Raw genomic sequence first — 23712 nt, forward strand, 5'->3', positions numbered from 1 at the left:
GATGGCACATCAATCAATCAATCAATCAATGCACATAAGCTTGCACGATGTTGACTTTATCCTACCTCCAAATAGTGGGTGATATAGACTTTTGCATTATCAAGTGTAGAGAAGGATCATTCTCTTATAAACATATACTGTTTAAATAGACCCAAGTGGATTAAGTCTATTATGTGGCTTGCTGTTAATTAAATCCTGTCATTTCTTGAGAATAGGAGAAATGGTTGTACTCGCTGGGATGGATGACTTCCCAAGAGTAGTATTGATTTGTTTATAACTTTTGCAGAGGAAAGGGGCGATATTGTGAGCACTGAAACACTGGATTTATGAAAACTTCTAAAGAAAGTTTTTTCGTTAGTTATATAGAAAGAAATCTATATAACTGTCTCTGTATGGGCAGGGAAGAGACAAGAAAGGGAACATTAATTTTGGGATGGGAAGAAAAGTGAAAATTGCACCATACAGTTTTCTTGGAAAACATTATAATCGCTTGAAGATGATAGTAGTAGGTTTACACCAGAATCCTACACATGCTTACCTGGATTAAGCTCAGTGGGAATCTCTTTGAAATCAACATACATCCTTCATCAGAAATCCAGACCAAAGACTCTTATTAAGCAAGAATCCCCTGCGATAGATGTGCATCTTACATCTGAGTAGAGGCATACTGGCAGCATTTGTAGATGTTTGCAAGCAACTTTAAACTAGTAAGTAACTCTACTTCCCCAATTTTTATTATACCACAGGAAAAAAATGACAGTCAGAACTTCTTCATTTTATGGTTATATGCTAGTAAAACAAACTGACTGAAAGTATGTATATGTATCTATATCCGTACACATACACACGTACTTTCTGCACAATGCAAAACACACATGGGAAGTTGAGGCAAATCAGGACTATTTTCATGACACTGGAGAGAGCCTAGCATCAGGCAGAAGAATTTTAAATTTTAAAGTATTTAATTAAATTATATGAAATTAATTTTAAAATTTTAATTTTTATTGTTATTAGGAATTGTGGGCTTTACTAATTTAATTCTATTTTATTCTTTTTTGTATTGTTTTAATTGCCCTGTGAACCGCCCTGAGTCCTTCGGGAATAGGGCGGTATATAAATTCAACAAATCAATAAATTAATAAATAAGAAAGGTCTGCCCTTACAACTCTCATCAGACCACGCCATCATGGTTAATGGTCAGGATGATGGGAAGCAATCCAGCAACAGAACCAAATATTGTCAACAAATTCTTGGATCTGGCAACAGCACATTCAAGTGTGTGTTGAATGTATGCAGATAAAAACAAGATGAAAAACAGAATTTCTTTAAATCAGCCCAATTTTGAATTCTTTAATCAGCCCAATTTGGTGTGTTCTTTTTTAAAAAAAAATGACTATAATTTAGCTTAATCATCCTTTTGCTTTATTTAAAGCAAAGATGCATTTTTTTAAAAAAGTTATTACCTACGGATAAACAAATGATTACTGAACATATGCAATTGCCAGTCAATATAACATTAATAAAAGATAATAAGCAGTATGTCTTTAGTTTTTAGGATATATAAAAAGTATAATTTAAGGTTAAAGCCAACATCTTCACTATATTGTTTATAAATGTTGCAAAACAAGAAAAGAGAAAAAGGAAAGGTGCCCCCCCTCCCAAGTAGTATAGGTAAATATTTAACTTCTAACCTTCCTCTTCTTTGTGTTCCAACCAGTTTGCAATATTTAATTGGCATAAGCTTTGAAAACATTACTCCTGATGAGCGTTCTTAATTGTCCCAGCTGAAATCTACCATTCAGCCAAAATTAATTGTTATGGAATGAAGCTGTAATAAGTTCTATCATTTGTCCTAGAGACCCTTAACATAGATTACTCCTCTTAACATGGATTACTCCAAAAGGAAGATGCACATTGTTTTTGTACAACATTATGTTCCTGAAGCTTTAATTTGAGAAAATCGCCCCAAGGTTGAAATGAACATTTTCATCATATTTTGGGGACTTACATGCCTAACTACGAAAGGTGGCCGGTGGTCTGCTTCTGTTTTGAACCGAACACTTCTCAGGTTCAGGGAAGATGGTGGCTGGTGCTTATCTCTGCAGACTTCCTGGAGATGCCGTCTCGGGCTTGGGGGTGAGGAGCGGGACTCAAATGACCTTGAAAGTCTCTTGCAGTTCCGACTTTTTGCTGCCTTGTGTTGCACTGGTGAGAGGCTCCTTTTTTCAGGTGATGTTGAAGGCACCCCTTGTAACTTGATTTTACTGCGCTCCTGCAAAAGATACCTGCTTTGTAATCTCAAGAATCAGCTGGGAAGGCAGTGCACGATGGTACGGGTAATATCCCAGAGGCAGCTGTTTGAACCCATGCTGGGCTGCACCCTCAACCCATGAAAAAAATCCTTCTGGGCAAGACGGGGAGCCTCAACGTATCCAATCCTCCCTACTAATGATGGAAACAGGCTGGCAGCTACAGCAACTTTCAGCTGCAGCAACAAATTGACAGCAGGGTTGAACTGAATCTCCGCTTTTAGATTTGGTTCAGGAGCTCCATTGAGCACCCCCTCCCCCCCTAACAATGGTCCATTAGAGCCACTGACTACAGGTAGTTCTCGATTTCCGACTACAATTGGAACCTGAATTTCCATTGCAAAGCAAGGCAGTTAAGTGAACTTGCATCCAAATTTATGACTTTTTTTGCCATGGCCGTTAAGGGAATCACTGCTGTTAAGTGAAACACATAGTTGTTAGGTGAATCCAGCTTCCCCCGTTAACTTTGCTTGCCAGAATCTGGCTAGGTAGGTCACAGATGGTGGTCACATTACCCGGGATGCTGCAGCTGTCTTGAATACACGTTAGTTGCCAAGCGCCCAAATTTTGATCAGATGACTGTGAGGAGGCTGTGATGATTGTAAGTCCAAGGATCAATCGTATGTCACTTTCTTCAGTGCAGCTGTAACTTGGACTTACAATCATCACAGCCTCCTCACAGTCATCTGATCAAAATTTGGGCACTTGGCAACCAGCATGTATTTATGACAGCTGTAACATCCAGCCACAGAATCCACATCCCCAAGAGAAATGTGGTTCTTGATCACATTCAGAGTCAGATTGCCCCAGATCCTCTCTGCTCAAGATAGGAGCTGGGAAAAACATAGGGCTAACATCTCCCCACAGACATGGATAAAATTGTGAAACTTCCAGGAAAAAGATTCTTATTATAGCTAAGTACTTCATTACTGTACTTTTTCCTATTTCTCTGTACCGTTAAATCTTTTTTAAAAAAATGTCTCTGCCCAATCTAGTTAATTCCTGCTAACTTCAAGTTCAAAGCAGGCAGATTTGAATTTACAATAGGGAAGCCCACTTGGAGTTCAAAACACTTCCAAAATGATCAGATGAAAACTTTTGATAAGGTCAGAAATACCTGCTTTGAACTTGGAACAGTGCATTTTGAACTTGAAATGGGACTATTTATAGAAGACAACCTTCTAATTTTTATTATTTTCAGATAATCTGAGTAAGCTTCCTTGTTTATTGTTGCTCTCTTTTTTAAGACTGCATTATGGATTTAAGTGTCTTAATAAAGCATTTAAAACATACAAAGCATTATATTAAGAGTAGAGATAAGGAAAAAATAAATTTGAGCAAATGCAATTGGGTCTAAAAATGACCATTTATTAAAATTACTTACATTATACCACTTGCTGGGAAGAAGTGGAAGCTCTGTAATAGTTGTTCTTGTTGAAAATTCTAATTTTGGTGCAATGCCCTTTAAACAATTTTAACACGAGGAATTAATATAAATAAATGCATGCAGAACAAGATAATATATAAATGCACTACAAGAGATTGCAACTGTGTATTTTTCATTAATTTGAAGAACATCAGGTAAAATAGATATAAATTTAAATTAACAGTTAATATGTTCATGTGCTTACAAGTTACTTTAAATAAGCATGTAAAGGTTGCATCATAAACTTACCAATTGCTTCCAATATTTTTATTTGCAGCTCAGATTCTAGCTAGTAGTTATGCCAACTATCATATCATTTCAATTATCTCAAGGAACAGCAACGTAAGGGTTGATAAGCAAATTGCTTAGTGTGATTTACATATGTGTTCTACTTTTAAATCATGCTGAATCAATTTCTAACTTTATATAGACTATATTTTCTTCCAGCAGAAGGAACCAATGAGTCTGCTAGACCTACTTATTACAGGTAATCCTTGACTTATGTCATAATTGAGCCTGGAATTATGGTAAGATATGCTGATTGTTAAGCAGGTCACTTACTTGATTTTACTTTTTTTTTGCAATAGTCATTAAGCAAAGCAATTGTCCAAAACTGGTATTTTTTTGTCATAAACCAGAAGTAAATGCCAATTTCTGAAAAAAAAACCATCATAAATTGTGGTCATGTGACTACAGAATAGTATAAATGGTTGCCAGTGTGGGCCAGTTGCCAAGTGCCTAAAATGTGATTACATGATTGTGCTGGAAAGCAGCCATCAGAACTTCAAATCCAGGTCTTAAGTACCTTTGGGGGATCTGTTGTAACTTTGACCAGTCATAAGTCAAGAACTACCTTTATATATGGCTACTTTAGATAAATCATGACACAATTTGGGAAGGGGAGCTCTCAAAATGTAGGTAGCCACAACTGCCATTTTAGCTTTTTTAACCGCCCCACCATGCCCCTAGCCTGGGACTAGGCTACAGGTTGTTGACATCACTAGCCTGAATCTGTGATATTGGTTATTTTGTCTCCCTTCTGGCTCTTAAGGTCACTGTTGCTATTTCCCAACATTATTTCAATTTGGAAACATAAAAGGCACTTTCAATATTGCACAAGCGTTAAATACATATTCAAAAAGGAATTAACAGATGGAAAGGAGTTCTCTGCAACAGCTTTATCAGATTATAATAAAAATGAATGACTAGAGAGAATGGTTATAACGTTTTAATATATTTTTTCATTAAACAGTCATGTGATCTGGCAAAATTTGAAGGGGCAAACCCAACAATTTGCATCTAGGAAATCTCTGTTATTACAAAGCAACAAAGATGATTAGAGGTCTGGAGGCTAAAACATGTAAGGAACGGCTGCTGGAATTGGGTATGGCTAGTTTAATGAAGAGAAGGACTAGGGGTGACATGATAGCAGTGTTCCAATATCTCAGGGGCTGCCACAAAGAAGAGGGAGTCGAGCTATTCTCCAAAGTGCCCGAAGGCAGGACAAGAAGCAACGGATGGAAACTAATCAAGGAGAGAAGCAACCTAGAACTAAGGAGAAACTTCCTGACAGTTAGAACAATTAATCAGTGGAACAACCTGCCTCAAGAAGCTGTGAATGCTCCAATACTGGAAGTTTTTAAGAAGAGACTGGACAGCCATTTGTCTGAAATGGTATAGGGTTTCCTGCCTGAGCAGGGGGTTAGACTAGATGACCTCCAAGGTCCCTTCCAACTTTACTATTATGATTATCTTTCACAGTTCTGGGGCTGTCCAGACAACTGCTGAGAATTATGGGATTTTAATTCTGGCCCATTTCAAGGACAGCATATTAAATTAAGGCTGGATTAGCACATAAGATAAAAAAAATTCACACCAAAATTTTGGCATATGCTTTGTCACTTAAAAAATAATCCAAATTCCAAGTAAAAAATTAAGCTCTTCCCATACAGTGCAATGGTTTATCACTAACTTACTAACTACTGTTTTTATTATGTCAACCGAGGCTATCACTATAGTATATTTTACTCTTTGATTTTACTATAAAGGGACTGTTCATGCTTTTAAGAGTTTTTAACTAATGTTCACAAATAGAAAGCAAGAAGTTGACAGATCAAGTAATTCATTTCAAGATCAGGTTACTGAGCAGACATTTCTGTCACTGCTAGATGCAATCTCATTTCAGACCAACATACCGGGAAAGAAGGGTAGATGTTCATTAACAGCTCTCGATCCACTCCAGGATATGAAGGAGTCAGTTTTCGCTCAGGAAATAGAAAATACCGAGTGTTTGTTTCATAAAACGCCAGCTCTTTTCCATCTGAATAGTAAATAGAGAATTGTGGCCAATAGAATAATTTTGACCAATGAAACGTACAATCTCATCACACTGTACCGTATTTCAGAAAACAAGTAATTATACTGTCCCCCATGACACCTTCTGTCCCACAGTGAACAACAAATAGGCTACAGTTCGTACATAATGGTAAGCACTGGATCCTGGGTTCTTCAGCCAAATGGAACAAGCAGCGTGTTCACATGTACGGCTGTTTCTTCTTTACACAAGCAGATAAACCAGCCCAACAGAGAAATCACTGCATGATGAATAAATCCTGTATTATTACCAGGTGGGCTATAACTATAAAACAGTTTCAAACAGGGTTTATTATTCACTTACCAATTGTGGCTTGTTTAGGTTTAATAACCCCTGTTCAAACACCATGGTAAAATTTGAAAAAGGGCTTGTACTCAAGAGACAACTAATAACCTCAATAGTTTCATTTCATTTTCATTTCATTTATATACTGCAGGCAAAAGCTTTGCATTAAATCCAGAGACCTTTTTAACTGCAGTCAGAGTATATATCATATTATTCATCCAATTCAATGATAATAGCCGAATGACTTCAATGATAATAGCTGAAATGTACTGCTGAAACATATTAGGAGCACTGCTGGGCTCTCTCTCTCTCTCTCTCTCTCTCTCTCTCTCTCTCTCTCTCTCTGTGTGTGTGTGTGTGTGTGTGTGAGAGAGAGAGAGAGAGAGAGAGACAGAGAGAGAGAGAGAGAGAGAGAGAGAGAGAGAGAGAGAGAGAGAGAGAGAGAGAGAGAGAGAGAGAGAGAGAGAGAGAGAGAGAGAATGAAGATGTCATTCAATAAAATCCTTCCATTGATGAACTTTTCCTTTTTTGCAAGAAATTACTTCATGTTCTCAGGTCGACATGAACAATAGTTTCCATATTTCTCTCCTGAGTTATAATACAGTTTAGGACTATAAAGCTGTCCAAAGCAGTTCCAGGATTTGCTCTATGCAGGTAATCCTCATTTAGCGACTGCAGTTGGGATTGGCAACCTGATTGTTAAGCAAAGCAATCGCTGTGAAAAATCACATGACTCTGATATTTGCTTACGATTTTGTACTAACTTGACTATAATGGAAAACACATGACTGAGAGAAAAATGCAAGGATTGGTTACCAAGTTACTTTTTCATCACTGTCATATCTGCAAACAGTTGCTACCTGAGGCAGTCGCTAAACGAGGATTATCTGTACTTCCTGTTAAGGGCAGAGGGATCATCATAGAATCATAGAGTTGGAAGGGACCTTGGAGGACCTGTGAGGTGGAAGGAAAAAAAATCTCAAGGTGGTGTCTACACCCACATGATCAGTAATGGAAAAAGGGGGCGGGACTTCAAACTGTATATCTGTATTTGCCCTTCTGACTTTTTTAACCCCGCCCCTCACAGAGGAACCTTTGCAAAGACCAAGCACCTTCCTCCTCCATTTTGCAATAATCTCTAAATAAGAAACTTAAGCTGAAAGGAAGCCCAGGACAACTGGTCAAAAAAGGACCTGGATTTTGATCTGCCATTTACACGAAGTGAAGCATTTAGGAGCAAGGCAAATTCAGTTAGCTATCAATGAAATAGCATTCTTCACTAGAGATTAAAGATTCTTTCCCTTCAGAAGCACAAGCACATGCTTCAGCAAGTTGCTAATTGCATTGATAGAATTTAAACCTAGCCATAGGAAAAATGGATAAATATAGCACATGCTACTGTTTCTTATTGTAAAATATGTCATTTTTCTCAGTGACATGGAATTTAATTTTCCATTCTCCCTGTCCTCTGGGATGCATCGTTATTATATATAATTGTATTTGACCCTTCATTATCTTGAAGCATGTGGTATCACCAGAAAGTATTGTCTGTTCGCTATCATGCATTTTGTCAGCAAGGGTTTATTTTTAGCTTTCAATAGCAAAGCAAAGACATTTCATTTGGGAATGGCAAGTTTCACCGCAATGTCCAGTTACTGGAGAGGGCGGCTTTGCAATGAAAACATATATAAGTCTCCTTCAAAATAGGTCCCAGTGAGTTTACCTAACGGTATACAAGATTCCATATCCAAATGGTTGAAATACACCAATGTAAAAGCATATTCAAACCCCAAACGTTTCAAGGATACACAGGGTTTATTGTGATTATTCCTACACATTATAATAACACAAAATTACACGTTCTCTTGAGAAATAGCCACATGTGATACAACCACGGCATGAGAGAAAGCAGGAAAGCAGTCATTTTACACTGGATACGTAGGTGCATCTGTTTGTGAACTCCAAACACTCATCATTTGTTTATCTTATCACAAGACTCTCTTTGTGGTTTGTGTTGTTGCAATTGGTCTAAATAAAAAGATGAAGAGGTCTTAAATGTGGGTCATTCAGCAGTCATTGCAATGGAAGTACCATCAGGATAGTGAGGATCCTTTTTTTAATGGGTTGGTTGTTCTAGAATTCGTGGAGATAAATAGCTGAAGACTCTCTCTCAAAATCCAAGAACATGCCTTGGAATTAATTGATTTGTTAAGCCACTGATTTGGCTACAATGGTATAATAATTAATGTTTATAACCTGGGGGAGGAAGAACCCTGAAGTTATGCTTCCTTCTGTAATGAAAACTTGGCGTAATGTTGCAAAACTGGAGTGTGATGCTATATTAAGCTCTTGGCTGATTAGCCCTTAGTACCACATTCTATTTATGGATGATGACTATAAAAATTCAATGTCAAACTGCCCTGTTAATTTGTAGACAACTTTCAAAATCACATCTCAGCAAAGAACATATAATATTAAGATCCTGTACACCATTGTTACACTTTTTAAATTCTCTATTTCTTGGTCACTAATTTTAGGAAGCTTGTGAGAGGCTAAAGTTATCAATATCATGAACGTTAAGATACAATTATTGCATTGTAGAATATTGGTTGTCTTCTAGTAAGTTATCAATATCAGATACATTTATAATAGATGTATGTTTCTACGATCTTTATGAAAACCACCATTGTAGTATATAGCAACTACATGTGCCTATTTTCAGTGCTAACTACAGAGCTTTCTGGATCAGAGCATTCATACATGGTGATTCATGCTGTAATTATCTTGCCTGTTGACCTCTGTAATATACTCTATAACAGGGGTAGGCAACCTTGGCTCTTTTATGACTCGTGGACTTCAACTCCCAGAATTCCTGAGTCAGCATAGCTGACTCAGGAATTCTAGGAGTTGAAGTCCACGAGTCATAAAAGAGCCGAGGTTGCCTACCCCTGCTCTATAAGAACTGCCTTTGTTAGATGATGGAGGGCAGAATGTTGCTGACTTATTACTCAGCAGTATGCATGAAAAATCTAGACCTGCTGAGGAAATCCTACAATCTGAAAGTAAAGATGGTACAAGCAGACCGTGAGGAATCTAAATGTTGTGATGATGTCCAAACCTTAAATAATGAAACAGAAACAATAGAAGACATATTTTTTTTTTAAAAAAATCTTGTCTTCTTAGAGTGGCCCAATAAATGGAATTCTAATAAAATCCAGCTAAGACTGAAACAAGTACACTTGCAGAAAATGGAGTCCAGAAGCTGGACTTGGGAAAGGTAAAGCAATGCAAGGGATTTTGAGACCAAATGCCATGAAAGGAATCCAGAAATTCTTCAGTATAATTCGTACCCTGGCAAAGTTTTGCACAGAGATCATTGTGGAACACTCTCATAATTGAAAATAAGAATGTTGAGTGAGAATGATATGAAAGTGATTTGAGGCATTAGTTTTAAAATTAAAGACTATCCCAAATCTCTGTTTTTCTGTACTAAAGTTCAGCAGAACAGTTTAGGCTGCAAAACAACACAACAGAGATATGGCTGGCTAGGACCTCTAATCAAGCATTCTTTTAACGTGATCAAAGTTACACATAGTTTGGGAAAGAAGCATTACCTGAACATGGAGAAGTTCCATTTGTTTTCATTTGGTCAAACAGTGCAGACCCAATAAGAACACAAACCTTGGAAATGTATTGCACAGATACTATTGCAAGGTGCCCTGAAGAGTTTCAAGAAGTCTTAATAAAATTTCAATGGTTTGATATATGAAAATTCCACAAAAACATCATCTTGCACTGGGACAAACTTTATACAGAACATTCCTCTATAAGCCACCAAAGAGGATTTTATACAGAAGGACACAGAACCCATAAATTGTTGTAATATTTAAGTTTTCTAACACTGTTGACAGGCAATGGGAATACAGAAAACCATAGAAGAAGATGAAGGTTTACAGATGGGCAGATACGGGAGAAGTGACCAGACTATATATGAGCTACCAGTAGAGGCTTAGTGCCCAAGATGGGATCTTATTCAGGGGCAATGAGGCTATTCTTTTTCAGGCCTTGCAGTTGGACATAATTAAAAATACTGATAGCAGACAAGAATATCAATCTTAGCCTAGCATAAATGCCCAGATGAAAATGTAGAAAACTGAGATAATCTATTACATTTTTATTCTAATTTTGTGGAGAAAGACTCAATGTCAAATACTAGGTGAAAGTTAAGAGTTGCTTCACTCACTGTGTAATAGCTGATGTAACAGTCTTGAATAATAAGTCACAATTTATATATGGGGAATTTAATGCTTTCCAGACATAGTGGGAATCATAGTTTCAAATTACTTTGCCTGATTGTTCCAATAACAGTGAAAAAGCACATCCAGCTGTCATGATAACAATAATCAAAGAAAACCAAGAAAGCTGGACCTAATTTATACCAAGTCTTCTTTGATCTCTTTACATGCCTTTGAGTCTGACTCAAAAACTGATGAGTTGGTGAACTAAGATCTTCTGAATATCAGAGGGCCATAATAAAGAACTTGAATTTTAGTTGAGCAGAAAGTAAGATGTAATGAATATTTTAAAATATTGATTAAGTGTCTTTCTGCCTTAAGAACAATGGGCCAGTATAGGGAGTGTGTGTGTGTGTGTGTGTATCTATCTATGTATCTATATATCCATATTATCTACACACACACATACACACAATTGACACCCCAAAAGGATATTTTCATTGCTTGACCCACAACATGTAGTGGGTCCAATTACCAAAACTGGAATTTCAGGACCACCCAAATACTTCTGGCTATCATCAATTTCAGCACTGCCAGGAAAGATCAAGCTTTGTTGTTGTACCATGCAGTAGAACTTTGGCTGGGTTACTTCTGCAGAGATTCGTTTCATGAGGGCATATAAACACATTTTAAAAATATATAATTATGTTCAAAAGTTACCGTTAGAAATAATATTTTTGTTAAAGTGATTGAAGGAAGGATGTATCAATACAGGCAGACCCAAACTGAAAAGAAGTAGAGAAGCAGAAAATAAGACAAAAGGGATTTAGTCCTTGCTCTGAAGACCTATTCTGCCACCCTGTGTTCGCTTCTAAGAAAGTTTTAACGCAGAGCAAGCATAGCTGCTTCCCCTGAACTTTAAATTATATCTGGACATTTATTTTGCCCAGAATGATTTCCAATTTTGAGGGCAAATGAAAATTTCAGAACATGTAAGGGCTGGTGGGTAATGCCTATTCCCTAAATGTTTTTTGTAGGAGAATAAACATGGCCAGTCACAAAACATAGTGTTTCAATATAAAACAAATGTGGACATCTAAGTTCTCAAACTCAGCGCTATTCTTAGTATCTTTATGAAAAGAAAGATCGCTCCTAAATCAATTTTCCAAACAGACCCTATGAAATAAAGACACGGCTATACATCCAACACACAGCAAATCCACAGAAGTGTATTCAAAATACTTATTCCCTCAGAGAAATAACTCATCATACTTCTGCCATGCTTTCTTCTCCAATTTTCTCAGGATTCTAATCCTCTCTTCAGAACCATGTCAATATTTCCTCTAAAACAGGTCTGTCCAATCTTGTCAAATTTAAGACCTGTGGACTTCAACTCCCAGGATTCCCCAATTGGCCATGCTAGCTGGAGAATTCTAAGAGTTGCCATCCACAAGTTAAAGTTGCCAAGGCTGGAACAACCCTTGTTTTAAAAGGTTTGCATCCCCCATAATTATATCGCTTGCTCTAAAAGTGTCACGATTGCTCCAGCAACCATCATTCATGCTGGCCTCAGGTTTCTAGGCAAATTGGCTGCTCCTTTTTTTCTGTCCTTTAGTTTTAACAGAGATCCAGAATGGATTTCAATGCCAAACACTGGTCTCCAAGCACTATCAATTTCCTACGATGCTAGGGGTGGCTTAAGGAAATAAGAACTGTGGCTGAAGAATTGGCATTTCTCTTGTTTATGCACCAACAATTACATAAAAAAGAAGAAAGAATGAACTTTATAGATTTCTGAGGAAATAATATTTTTCATATACAGGTAGTCCTCAACTTACCTTTACTTATGTTCATTTAGTGACTGTTCAAAGTTATAACAGCACTGAAAAAAAGTGACTTATGGCCATTTTTCACACTTTTGACCATGGCAGCATCCGCAGGGTCATGTGACAAAAATTCAGATGCTTGGTAACTGACTCATATTTATGATGGTTGCAGTGTTGTAGAGTCATGTGATCTCCTTTTGTGATTTTCTGACAAAGGCAATGGCAAAGCCAAATTCACTTAACAATCATGTTACTAACTTAACAAATGCAGTGATTCATTTAACAAATGTGGCTTGAAAGGTCATAAAATGGGTCAAAAGTCACTGAACTGTTTTGCTTAGCAACATAAATTTTGTACTTAATTGTGATCATAAATCAAGGACCACCTGTATAAGTTTCATAGAGGGGGGGACTTCAGCTATATAACTTCTGTTCAAGATCATCTCCTTTATAACTAATACTAGTGATAAATATGGCAACATCAGAGATCAAAAAGCGCTCTTCCTAAATAGTAATTCACTTCACTTCACTTACTTCACTTAATTAGTAATTTTTCCATTACAGATGAGGTTGAAAAAATATTTCTCAAATTTACCTGAAGGTATCAGTTCAGATAATCGAAACTTTGCCACGTTTTCTAAAAATGACAGATGAAACATGTTATTCATGAGAGCTGAGCAAATATCACATTTATGTGCAAAAGTGCTGAAGCCTCGAAACCCTATGAGGCACATCTTCTTAGATCTTCCAAATGGTATTACTCATCTTTTGGTCTTCAAGGGACTCCCTTTCATTTTACTTCACTTTAATGAATGATAGACATTGAAAAGACATTCAAGATTTATTTATTTATTTGTATCCTGCCTTTATTATTTTTACAAATGCCTCAAGGTGGCCAACATAACCAACGCACCTTCCTCCTCCTATTTTCCTCACAACAACCCTGTGTGGTGAGTTGGGCTAAAAGAAAATGACCAAGATCATCTGGCTGGTTTTCATGTCTAAGATATCCAAATGCTACATCTTTCATCTAGTAATATTCTACTCTATTGCAGGAGGGAAATAAAAGGCCTTTCTTGAAATATTCCCAAACCACACATGATCTTTAAACATATTCCTGAACATTACAAAGAAGGAAATGCTAAAAAAAACAGCATACCGCAATTCTTTTTTTCTTTACATTCTATTAAAAAAAACACTATACTTTTGATTCTGATTTCGCAATTCAAATGGGGTCCTGCAACCTTGGTTTGATCTTTGTTTGATCTCAGTATTAATACAGTAGTTTAATCAAATGCATCCCCCAAGCTGAAATAGCATCTGTTCACCGCCCTGAGTCCTTCGGGAGAAGGGCGGTATAAAAATTTAATTAAATAAATAAAATAAATAAATAAAAAGTGCTCAATTTAAAAGTAAAGAAAGTGTGCTTTTGATCCTCTGCACTGCCACACAAGAACAGAAAGAAGGAAAAGATTTTGTATGACCCAAGTTTTGCACCCAATAGGAAAATGATTGTTATATATGTCTAGTTTGGTGAAGTGGCTTATGTATTGTCCCAACCCATGAGCTGAGAGCAGAATTAGAACTGTCTCCCAAGGGGTCAGGGGAGGTGAAAAATGATGACACAATGCACCTTATGCCCTTTTTGTACATGTGTTGTGGCACTGCAATAGCTATCAGGCCAATTATGGCACAATTACTGAAAAACGTGACTGGCAGGCCCCTGTAGGATGGAATTTCAAAGCTATCATTTTATGTTTTTATAATGCTAAATAACAGTGACAGCAAATGTGATTTACTCATTTATTCAGGCTTGTATACTTACAGTAAGTGCCTAAGTACATTTAAGAACCAATGAATTAGAATGTTGGGATCTCAGTTCTTATTAAATGTTTAGTAATTAGTCTGATGGTTGTAATTCAATAATTACCTCCTCTTTTGATGTCTCATTATTTTATTTTTATTTAACTTCTTTAAAAGAAACTTACATAATACTGGTCACTGGCCATTCTGAAAGCAAATTTTACTTGTAAGAGCAAGTAATATATTTTGGGAGACTTACTTTCTAGCAGTTCCACAACAGTAATAGGATCTGTAGCATTTTCAAATATCTACAAGAATAAAAACAAAAAAAGGGATGATAATAAAACGGTTAGAAATAGCAATTTGTTCAAGGAAGTTCTTTTTTGATTAATATTCATCCTTTCAAATTTTTATTCAACTGAATGAAGTTAAATAAACATAAATATTATCAAAATGTCAATTCAGACATTTTTGGCATAGTGAAGGAAATTTAAAAGATCCTTCACTACTATTCATCAGATAAAATAACCCTTGCTAAATAAAATAGTCTGAATTACTAAGTTGGATTTTGGCATGCAGAATGTGGTAGACGTTTGCTGTCATTAACCATTAAAATAAACCAAGGTTAATTCACATTGATAAAACGTACCAGCAACCCTTAAAAGAAGCACCCCCATAATACCCATATTATATGACAACCTTTACATGGTGAGTGGAAAGATATTGGCCAAAGTTAAGCCATGTTAAAAAAGAGAGGGAGAGTGTTTACTCACCTTAAAAAAGGGCTGGGTTAGAGGGCACAGTTTTGCCTTCTCCTCCCATCCTGCCTCTCAAAAATTGATGGTGATGGAAGGGGTGCTGTGGGGAGCAGCTGTTGCATCACTGCAGGAACCACCGATGCGAAAAGCTGCATCAGAGAGACCCCAAAGCAGCCTCTGAGGCCTAGAAACACTATGGAAAATTAGGATGGCAGCTGCTATACGGTAAATGTCCTGCCTGATACTTATACTCATTGAGCAGAATCGTGAAGCTCACTTGAAAGATTGCAAAAAAAAAATTGAAACTCTGGATTCCAACAAAGGGCTCAAAAACATCTGCAGGCAGGGTAGGGGTCAAGAAATGCAAGATAGCAGCCACAACCCATGATCAAAGTCTCAGCTCTTCAGGGCATTGATCCTACCATGGCTATTCCCTTTCTCGGCAGCTAACTTTTACAAAGTGCGGAAAAAGAGTAAGATACAAAAGGTATCAAAGACAGAGGATAAAAGACAAGCCAACAAAATCCTATCTAGAATAGAATAGAATAGAATAGAATAGAATAGAATAGAATAGAATAGAATAGAATAGAATAGAATAGAATAGAATAGTTGAAAGGGACCTTGGAGGTCTTCTAGTCCAACCCCCTGCTCAAAAAGGAAACTCGTTTTTTTGTTTTTTTTTATTAAAAAGTTTTACAATACATTTTATCTTTAACAAACCAAAAAAAGAAAAAAAACCTCCCAACCCCCTCCCCCCCACCCTCTTCCCCCTCCCCAACCCTCCCCAACCCCTCCCTCCCTTTCCCCTCCCCCCCCGCTTCCCAGAGCAAAATACAGGGTATAAAAATACAAACAATCATAATCTAACTTACGCAAACAATCCTAAACTATTTAAACTACCGAACTTTAACTCATATAAGAAAACTCCAAACATATATATATATATATCATATCAATAATTATACAAATACAAAATAATACTTTCCAATCTAATACCAAAACACAGGGTATAAAAATACAAACAATCATGATCTAACTTACACAAACAATCCTAAGCTATTCAAACTATCAAACTTTAACTCATATAGGAAATTCCAAACATACATATATATATCATATCAATGATTATTCAAATACAAAATAATACCTTCCAATCTGATACCCAATAAAAACAATCTCAAATAAACCAATTTATATCAATTGTCTAAAACTATTCCTCATTCCAACTAAGCTTTAAATTCACATTATCCTAATGTGTTATACAACTTAAAATACCATAGATTACTTTCCAAACTTAAGAAATTTTTATATAATCACATCATTCTTATATTCTTATATTCTATTACCTATTCCAATATTACCCATAAAAATATTACAAATTAACTTCAATCACAAAGAAAACAATTTATATCAATTTTATAAAACTATTCTTCTATCCAACTAAAAGCTTAAATTTTTTCATCCAAATAACAAATCATAACCTACAGAATATCAATAAACACTACTACAAATCTTCCCAATTAACTTTTCATAATCATCTTAGAACTAAAGCAACACGAAATATTACATAATTATTTTATAAGGGTAGAAAATATATCCCCAAATATTTAGTCCTTCTAGCAATTCCAATTCCCATAATCCTTATAACATTATTGTCTCTTACAATTATGTGACTAAATCTTCAGGCTTGATTCATTCGTCCAGAAGTAGCACGCCTCTTCCAATTTCTGGCCTTCTCCAGTGATAATGAAATTTGACCCACTCCTGTATCTTTCACATCTGTCTGCGTTAACCCTTCAGCAACTTGCGGGTTCTCTCTGGAACATTGAGACTCTCTCTCACCTTCTTTGTAGATTCCAAAGATGGTATGGGGGCTGCTTTTAAAACATTACTGTAGAAATCACGTGCCTAAATCTCCATAGTAAAACAGTACCTCGTACCTTCATAGGTCACCACCATACCCACTGGTATTTGCCATCTAAACTTAATATCACGTTGTCTCAATTCTTGTGTCAAAAAAGCAAATTCCTTCCTTTTTCTTAAAATCTTTGCAGGGATCTCTTTTAAAATCAGAACTTTTTGCTCAGCAATTACAAAATCAATATTGTAGGAGGCCTGGATAACTTCATTTCTAATCATTCTCTTTGTAAAATAAACCACCACATCTCTGGGTAGTTTCCTTTGTCTTGCAATCCACGAATTAACACGGAAGATTTTATCTATATCTCGCATTATTTCATCTGCTGGTCGCTTCAACACCCCTTCCAAAGCCTCAGAAACCATTTTCTCCAAATTTTCCTTAGGATTTTCTATTAGGCCTCTGATTCTTAAAGCAAACTCCATCTGAGAATACTGTGTCGAAATCAAATCATATTCCATTTTCTCTATTACATTTTCAGTTTCTGTCATTTTGGCTTCCAATCTAATATCATTTTGAGCAAGATCTTCCACTCTTTCATCCAAAATCTCAATACTTTTAACCATGCTTTGTATTGCAGATGTGATGTCTGCTCTCATTTCTTTTAATTTCTCTGTAAACTTCTCCTCCAACTTTTTCTCCATTATCTCAACAAATTGCTGCATTTGCTTTTCCATAGTCTCTTGCAACAGATTCTGCAAATCTTTTGCTGTAAAAGCTGATACAGATTCAGATGCAGAGGACAATGAAGTTTTCACCGAAGACTGCTGCCTCAGGGCAGGAACTTTAGAAGATATAGCCGCCATTTTCACCCTCTATTGTTAACTACGCACTTTCACATGCAGATTCAGCAAAGTCCATTGAGTTAAAGATCAAAACATCCTCTTCACCAAAATCTCCTGCATCGCTCTGCCTGCGTCCTCGTTCTCAAAAGCTCTTCCTTGCTAGCAGGGATGGTTGCGAACGCCCTGTTCTGCTCCAAAAAACCCGGAGCAGAGGCGCCTCGCAGTCCGGAGCATGCCCAGGCTTCGGGGGGGCTCAATCCTTCCGCCGCCAAAACTCAAAGTTCTGGCGGCCCCGGAGAGCTCTACCCCTACCTGGACGCTCACCCCCTCCTCTTCTCCTGAGGTGGGGGTTTCCGAGCCGCCGAACAGCTGATCGACGCTGTTTTCGGCAGCTCTACGGAGCCACGAGACTGACAGCCAAGAACTGGCTGTCTCCGGCGTCGCCTTGCCATCCGGAAGCCAGGAAACTCGTTTTTAAGCCTATACTTTTCACTGTGTCTTTCTGTTCTTTTTAATCTTTGCAAATCAACCTTGTATCGTGAGAAGAAGAAAAAAAAACTACCTACGTAGTAGATGTGTGCAAAATGACTTTCAAAATATTTACACCTCCCACATGATTATAACAGGTGAATGTAATTTTTTTTTTTTTTTTGCCGGCTCCAAAGATGGCGGACGTGCTGGGGAGAGCTCCGTAACCCCCGGTGGTAAGGCGTCCCCCCAGGAGCCCTCCAGGGATGTCAACAGACCCCTGGGGTGGGGTCAGAAGTTGGGCAGCTGAGATGGGCAATGTGCTGTCCGCTGCCGCCCCGAATCAGCTGTAGGGGTGCCGGGACATCCCCACCCCACCACCTGGGCCGTTGGCGGCCGTTTTAAATGGGGCCAGCATCCTCGCTCTGCCTCAGCCGCCTAATCTACTCTGGGCGGCGGCGGCGGCGGCGTCTCCGAAGGATCAAAGGAGATGCCGCAGATCAGCTGTGAGGCGGAGGCGGCGTAGCGAAAGCGAAAGCGGTGAGAGCGCCCAAGCCCAAAGCCGGCCATCTTCCCAGGGGGCTGGAAACAGCGGAGGCGGTTGGCGGTGACATCTTCGGCACACCCCCTGAGCCGCTGCGGCTGCACAGCCAGCTGACTTGCGGCCGACGCCTCCGCTCTACCTCGGCTCCCCTGGCCCGCTCCCGGGCAACGGCGGCGTCTCCGAGGATCAGAGGAGGCGCCGCGGATCAGCTGGGCGGTGGAAGAGGCGGCAGTGGAGACGACGGTGACCGGGACTGCTTCTCCAGGCCCAGTCATTCGCCACCCAGGGGCCTTGCCAGCGGCGGTAGCGCTGACGGCGTGGCATCTCCGCCCCACCCCCTGTACCGCTGCTGCCGCTACAACCATCCTGAGCGGGGCCGGAGTTGCTGTTCTACCTCGGCTGCCTAATCTACTCCCGGATAGCGGCGGCGTCTCCGAGTGATCAAGGAGACGCCGCAGGCCAGCTTTACGACGGTAGCGGCAGCGAATGGGTGCCAACGACTCCTCTATGCCCTATACGGCGGAAGCGGCGGCAACGGAGGCGAGGACGGCGGTGACATCCTCTCCGGGCCCCGGTCGACCGTTTTTGCCCAGGGCCCTCTGACAGCGGCGGTAGCGGCGGAGGCGAGGCATCTACGGCTCACACCCTGAGCCACCTCTTCGAGGCACCTTGATCGGAGACGGCAACAGCAGCGGCATGACACCAGGGACTCCCATACCTCTGGGAGGCCACGCTCTGGACGGTCCCCAACCAATAGGGGCCTATGGAGCTGCGGCCAGGAACAACGCCCAGAGGATCAGGGAGAGAACTGTTTGGGCGGCTGAACCACCAGAGCTGACGCCAATTAATGAATCCCTCCATCTTGCCTTCTACCCACTCTCAACCACCCTTGCCCACTCTCTCCCCACAGGACATAACGGGCCTGGGTGCAAGCCACGGTGGCAGAGTGGCTTGGCCTTACACCTGCAACCCCATAGAGGTGAGAGCTCTATGGGGTATGCTTCACCCAGAGTACGTTCTGGACCACCCCCGGAAGCAGAGACACAACCCATTGTGAGAGGATGAGGAATGGCCTGCTTCTGGGGGTTCGCCCGGCCAAATGGCAGTGGCAGGGCGACGATCCAGAAACGCACCTACCCGACTCGACCCTCCTACAAATTCACCATCCAGGGGACTGCCTTCCCGGAACCCCTTGTGACTATGCTCGTTCAATACTCCAGCACAGTACTACACGCCCTCAGGGGTTCCCCACTCTCCTGGGTGCGACCCGCCTGCATCACATCCAATCTCGATGACGGGCCCAACCACTGGGCCTCTGAGAGATGGCCGGGCAGGGTCAGGGGCCTCCAGCATAAGCCCAACAAGAGGCCCCTGATTAAGTTCTTAGTTAAGTTTTTTGTGGGGTTAGGGAGGGGGGAGGGAGAAGACTATGGTTGCGCGGGAAAGGCACGCCTTCCAGCCACCATAACGCATGCCAGGCCCACGACCATTCACGACGGCGTACAACGAGGACCAGTCGCCGATAACACCCAGTGGCGTACTGACAAACATCCCATCCCTAGGATGGTGGGGAATGGCAGAAGGTGCACAGAGGGCCATATCGTCACCGGGAGTGTCATCTCCGCTCTGTACAAGCGGTGAGACGCTCCGACCCTCTGTTCTCCCCCGGAGGACCCGGGAGCAAAGGTGCGCACCCTCCCATGCTAAGGCTGGTCTACCTGAATGCAAGGTCCGTAGCTAACAAAGCTCACCTCATTCGTGACCTAGTGGAGAGCGAGCATGCGGACCTGGCTTGCATCACGGAAACCTGGCTGGGCCCAGAGGGTGGTGTTCCTCTGGTTGACCTCTGCCCGCCAGGTTTCCAGGTGCTGCACCAGCCTCGGGCTCATGGGAGGGGTGGGGGAGTGGCAGTTATCATCAGGGAATCCCTTAGCCCGCGAGAGACCACCGTCCCTCAGATGGTCGGGTGTGAGTCTCTCCTACTGAGATACGGCCCAGGGGCGCAGTTGGGCCTGCTGCTGGCGTACCTACCACCTAATCGTGCAGCGGCGGCCCTGCCCGAGCTACTCGATGCCCTCTCAGGGTTGGTGGTTGAATTCCCAAGACTCATGGTCTTGGGCGACTTTAATCTACCGTCCCTGGGAGGATCGTCCGAACTGGCTCGGGAGTTCATGGCTTCCATGGCAGCCATGGACCTGTCGCAAATAATTTCTGGACCGACTCATGAGAGAGGCCACACCCCAGACTTGGTGTTCTTGTCTGGACGGTGGCGTGATGATATCGGTGGGGGTACCACAACTGTTACGCCCCTGTCATGGACCGATCACCACCTCCTGCGGCTAGACTTCCCCCTTGCCACCCCCCACCGTGGGTGCACGGTGCCAGTCAGATGGTACCGCCCTAGGCGCCTAATGGACCCTGATAAGTTCCAGGCAGCGCTTAGGGACACGCATGCACTCCCTGCTCACAGCTCGGCGGATGCCTTAGTGGAAGCCTGGGAAAAGGCAGCCACGGAGGCTCTGGACCGAGTTGTACCCTTGCGGCCTCTGACCCGGCGCAGATCCCAGCGAGCCCCATGGTTCACCGAGGAGCTCCGGGAGATGAAGCGTCGGAGACGGGGCCTAGAGAGCCGTTGGAGATCCAGTCGATCCGAATCCGACCGATTGCGACTAAGAATCCTCACCAGGTCTTATCTCGCTGCGATAAGGGTGGCAAAATCCAACTATTTTTCCACCCTCATCGCGTCCGCAGATAATCGCCCGGCTGCCTTGTTCAGGGTGACTCGCTCCCTATTAAACCAAGAGGTGAGGGAGGAACCCTTGCAGGGTCGAGCCGAGGAATTCGGTCAATATCTGCTGGATAAAATTGCTCGGATTCGAACTGGCCTGGACTCCAACTGGGCTGAGATGGAAGAACAAGACATGGACAGTCTTGTCGACGTCATCTGGGAAGAATTTGATCCTGTAACTCCTAAGGAAGTGGACAGGATTATGAGAAGGTTGAGCTCCTCCACATGCTTACTGGACCCGTGCCCTTCCTGGCTGGCCTATGCAGCTCGAGAGGGGACACGAGGCTGGTTCCTAGCGGTCATCTCTGCTTCTCTGAGTGAGGGTCACTTCCCCACCGCCTTGAAGGAGGCGGTGGTGAGACCTCTCCTCAAGAAGCCCACCTTGGACCCATCCTCTTTGAATAACTTTCGTCCAGTCTCCAATCTTCGCTTCCTTGTGAAGGTTGTTGAGAGCGTGGTGGCGCACCAACTTCCTCAGATCCTGGATGAAGCGGTTTATCTAGACCCGTACCAATCGGGTTTCAGGCCGGGCTACAGCACGGAGACGGCATTGGTCGCTCTGATGAATGATCTCTGGAGAGCCCGGGACAGGGGCCATTCCTCTGTCCTAGTCTTATTAGACCTCTCGGCGGCTTTCGATACCATCGACCATGGTATCTTGCTGCGACGCCTCAGGGGACTGGGAGTGGGAGGCACGGTTCTGCGTTGGTTCTCCTCCTTTCTCCAGGGTCGCTCGCAGTCGGTGCTGACAGGGGGACAGAGGTCGACCCCGAGGCCTCTCGCTTGCGGAGTCCCTCAGGGGTCGGTCCTCTCGCCTCTCCTGTTCAACATCTACATGAAACCGCTGGGTGAGATCATTCGCAGTTTTGGAGTAGGGTACCATCAGTATGCTGATGACACCCAGCTTTTTATCTCAACTCCAAACAATATCAGTGATGCCCTAGACGTGATGTCCCGCTGCCTGAAAGCGGTCCGGGAATGGATGGGGAGGAACAGGCTTCAACTGAACCCGGACAAGACTGAATGGCTGTACGTTCCGGCAAGCCAGGATATTCAGAACGTCCCATTGCTTAACATCGGGGACAAGTTACTACCCCCTGTTGATAGGGCCCGCAACCTGGGTGTCCTCCTAGATTCGCAGCTCTCCCTAGAAGACCACATAGGAGCTGTGACCAAGGGGGCCTTCTCCCGGGTTCGACTAGTTCGCCAACTACGGCCTTATCTGGACCTGGATTCCTTACGTACAGTCACCCATGCCCTTGTGACCTCTCGCCTAGACTATTGTAACGCTCTCTACATGGGGCTGCCCTTGAGATCCACTCGGAAGCTTCAACTGGTGCAAAGTGCAGCGGCACGGACACTCTTGGGAGCCTCCCGATACTCCCATATCACACCTCTCCTCCGTGCGCTGCACTGGCTTCCGGTTGCCTTCCGTGTGAAGTTCAAGGTGCTAACAATGACATACAAAGCCCTACATGGCATGGGTCCGGACTACCTACGGGAGCACCTTCTGCCAATGTCAGCACCCCACCGTCCTGTGCGCTCCCACAGAGAGGGCCTCCTCAGGGTGCCACCGCTCAAGGAATGTCGGCTGGTGGCCCCCAGGGGGAGGGCATTCTCAGTGGGTGCGCCAGCCCTCTGGAACAGCTTACCAACCGAAATCCGGATGGCCCCCGACCTCCGTACCTTCCGACGCGACTTAAAAACTTTCCTGTTCCAGCAGTCCGGCCTGGCATGATAGCGTTAATTGGGGTCCCAGTTTGTTTTCACTATTGTTTTTATTATTTTTATTGTTCATCTGTATACCTTCCTTCCTCTGTACACCGCCCCGAGTCCCTCGGGAGAAGGGCGGTTTATAAAAACTAATAAATAAATAAATAAATAAATAAATAAATAAATAAATTGCAGGCAGTTTTCCATCAAGCACTAATAGAAACTGCCTAATGCTAGGGTTATTTAATATTTCATCATTCTGCCTTAGAATGAAGTAGATACTCTTTAAAACATAGCTGGACATCTGCCAGGAGTATTGTCATTATCCTTCCCATTACAGATGTTGTCTTGACAAGAGATTGGGTGGGACAGATGATCTGCTAGGGCAGAGGTCCCCAATCCCCGGTCCATGGACCGGTACGGGCCACAGCATGACAGCAACCGGTCCACACAAACAAGCGAAGTCCCATCCGCGAGATG

General features: G+C 41.7%; 1 protein-coding gene across 2 annotated transcripts in view; it reads right to left on the reverse strand.

Annotated features, from left to right (window-relative positions):
* Positions 1-23712, reverse strand: part of SPATA6L (spermatogenesis associated 6 like) — a 37035-nt gene that overhangs the window by 9047 nt on the left and 4276 nt on the right. For both annotated transcript variants that reach the window (XM_081315587.1, XM_081315586.1), the window contains exons 3-7: positions 14518-14566; positions 13051-13092; positions 5931-6055; positions 3694-3771; positions 2009-2272 (exon numbers count right to left, since the gene is read on the reverse strand). In XM_081315587.1, the coding sequence (XP_081171713.1) occupies positions 2009-2272; positions 3694-3771; positions 5931-6055; positions 13051-13092; positions 14518-14566 (558 nt within the window). The remainder of the gene's footprint in view (positions 1-2008; positions 2273-3693; positions 3772-5930; positions 6056-13050; positions 13093-14517; positions 14567-23712) is intronic.

The sequence above is a fragment of the Vipera berus genome (genome assembly GCF_964194415.1).
Source record: "Vipera berus genome assembly, chromosome: 2".
Lineage (NCBI taxonomy): Eukaryota > Metazoa > Chordata > Lepidosauria > Squamata > Viperidae > Vipera > Vipera berus.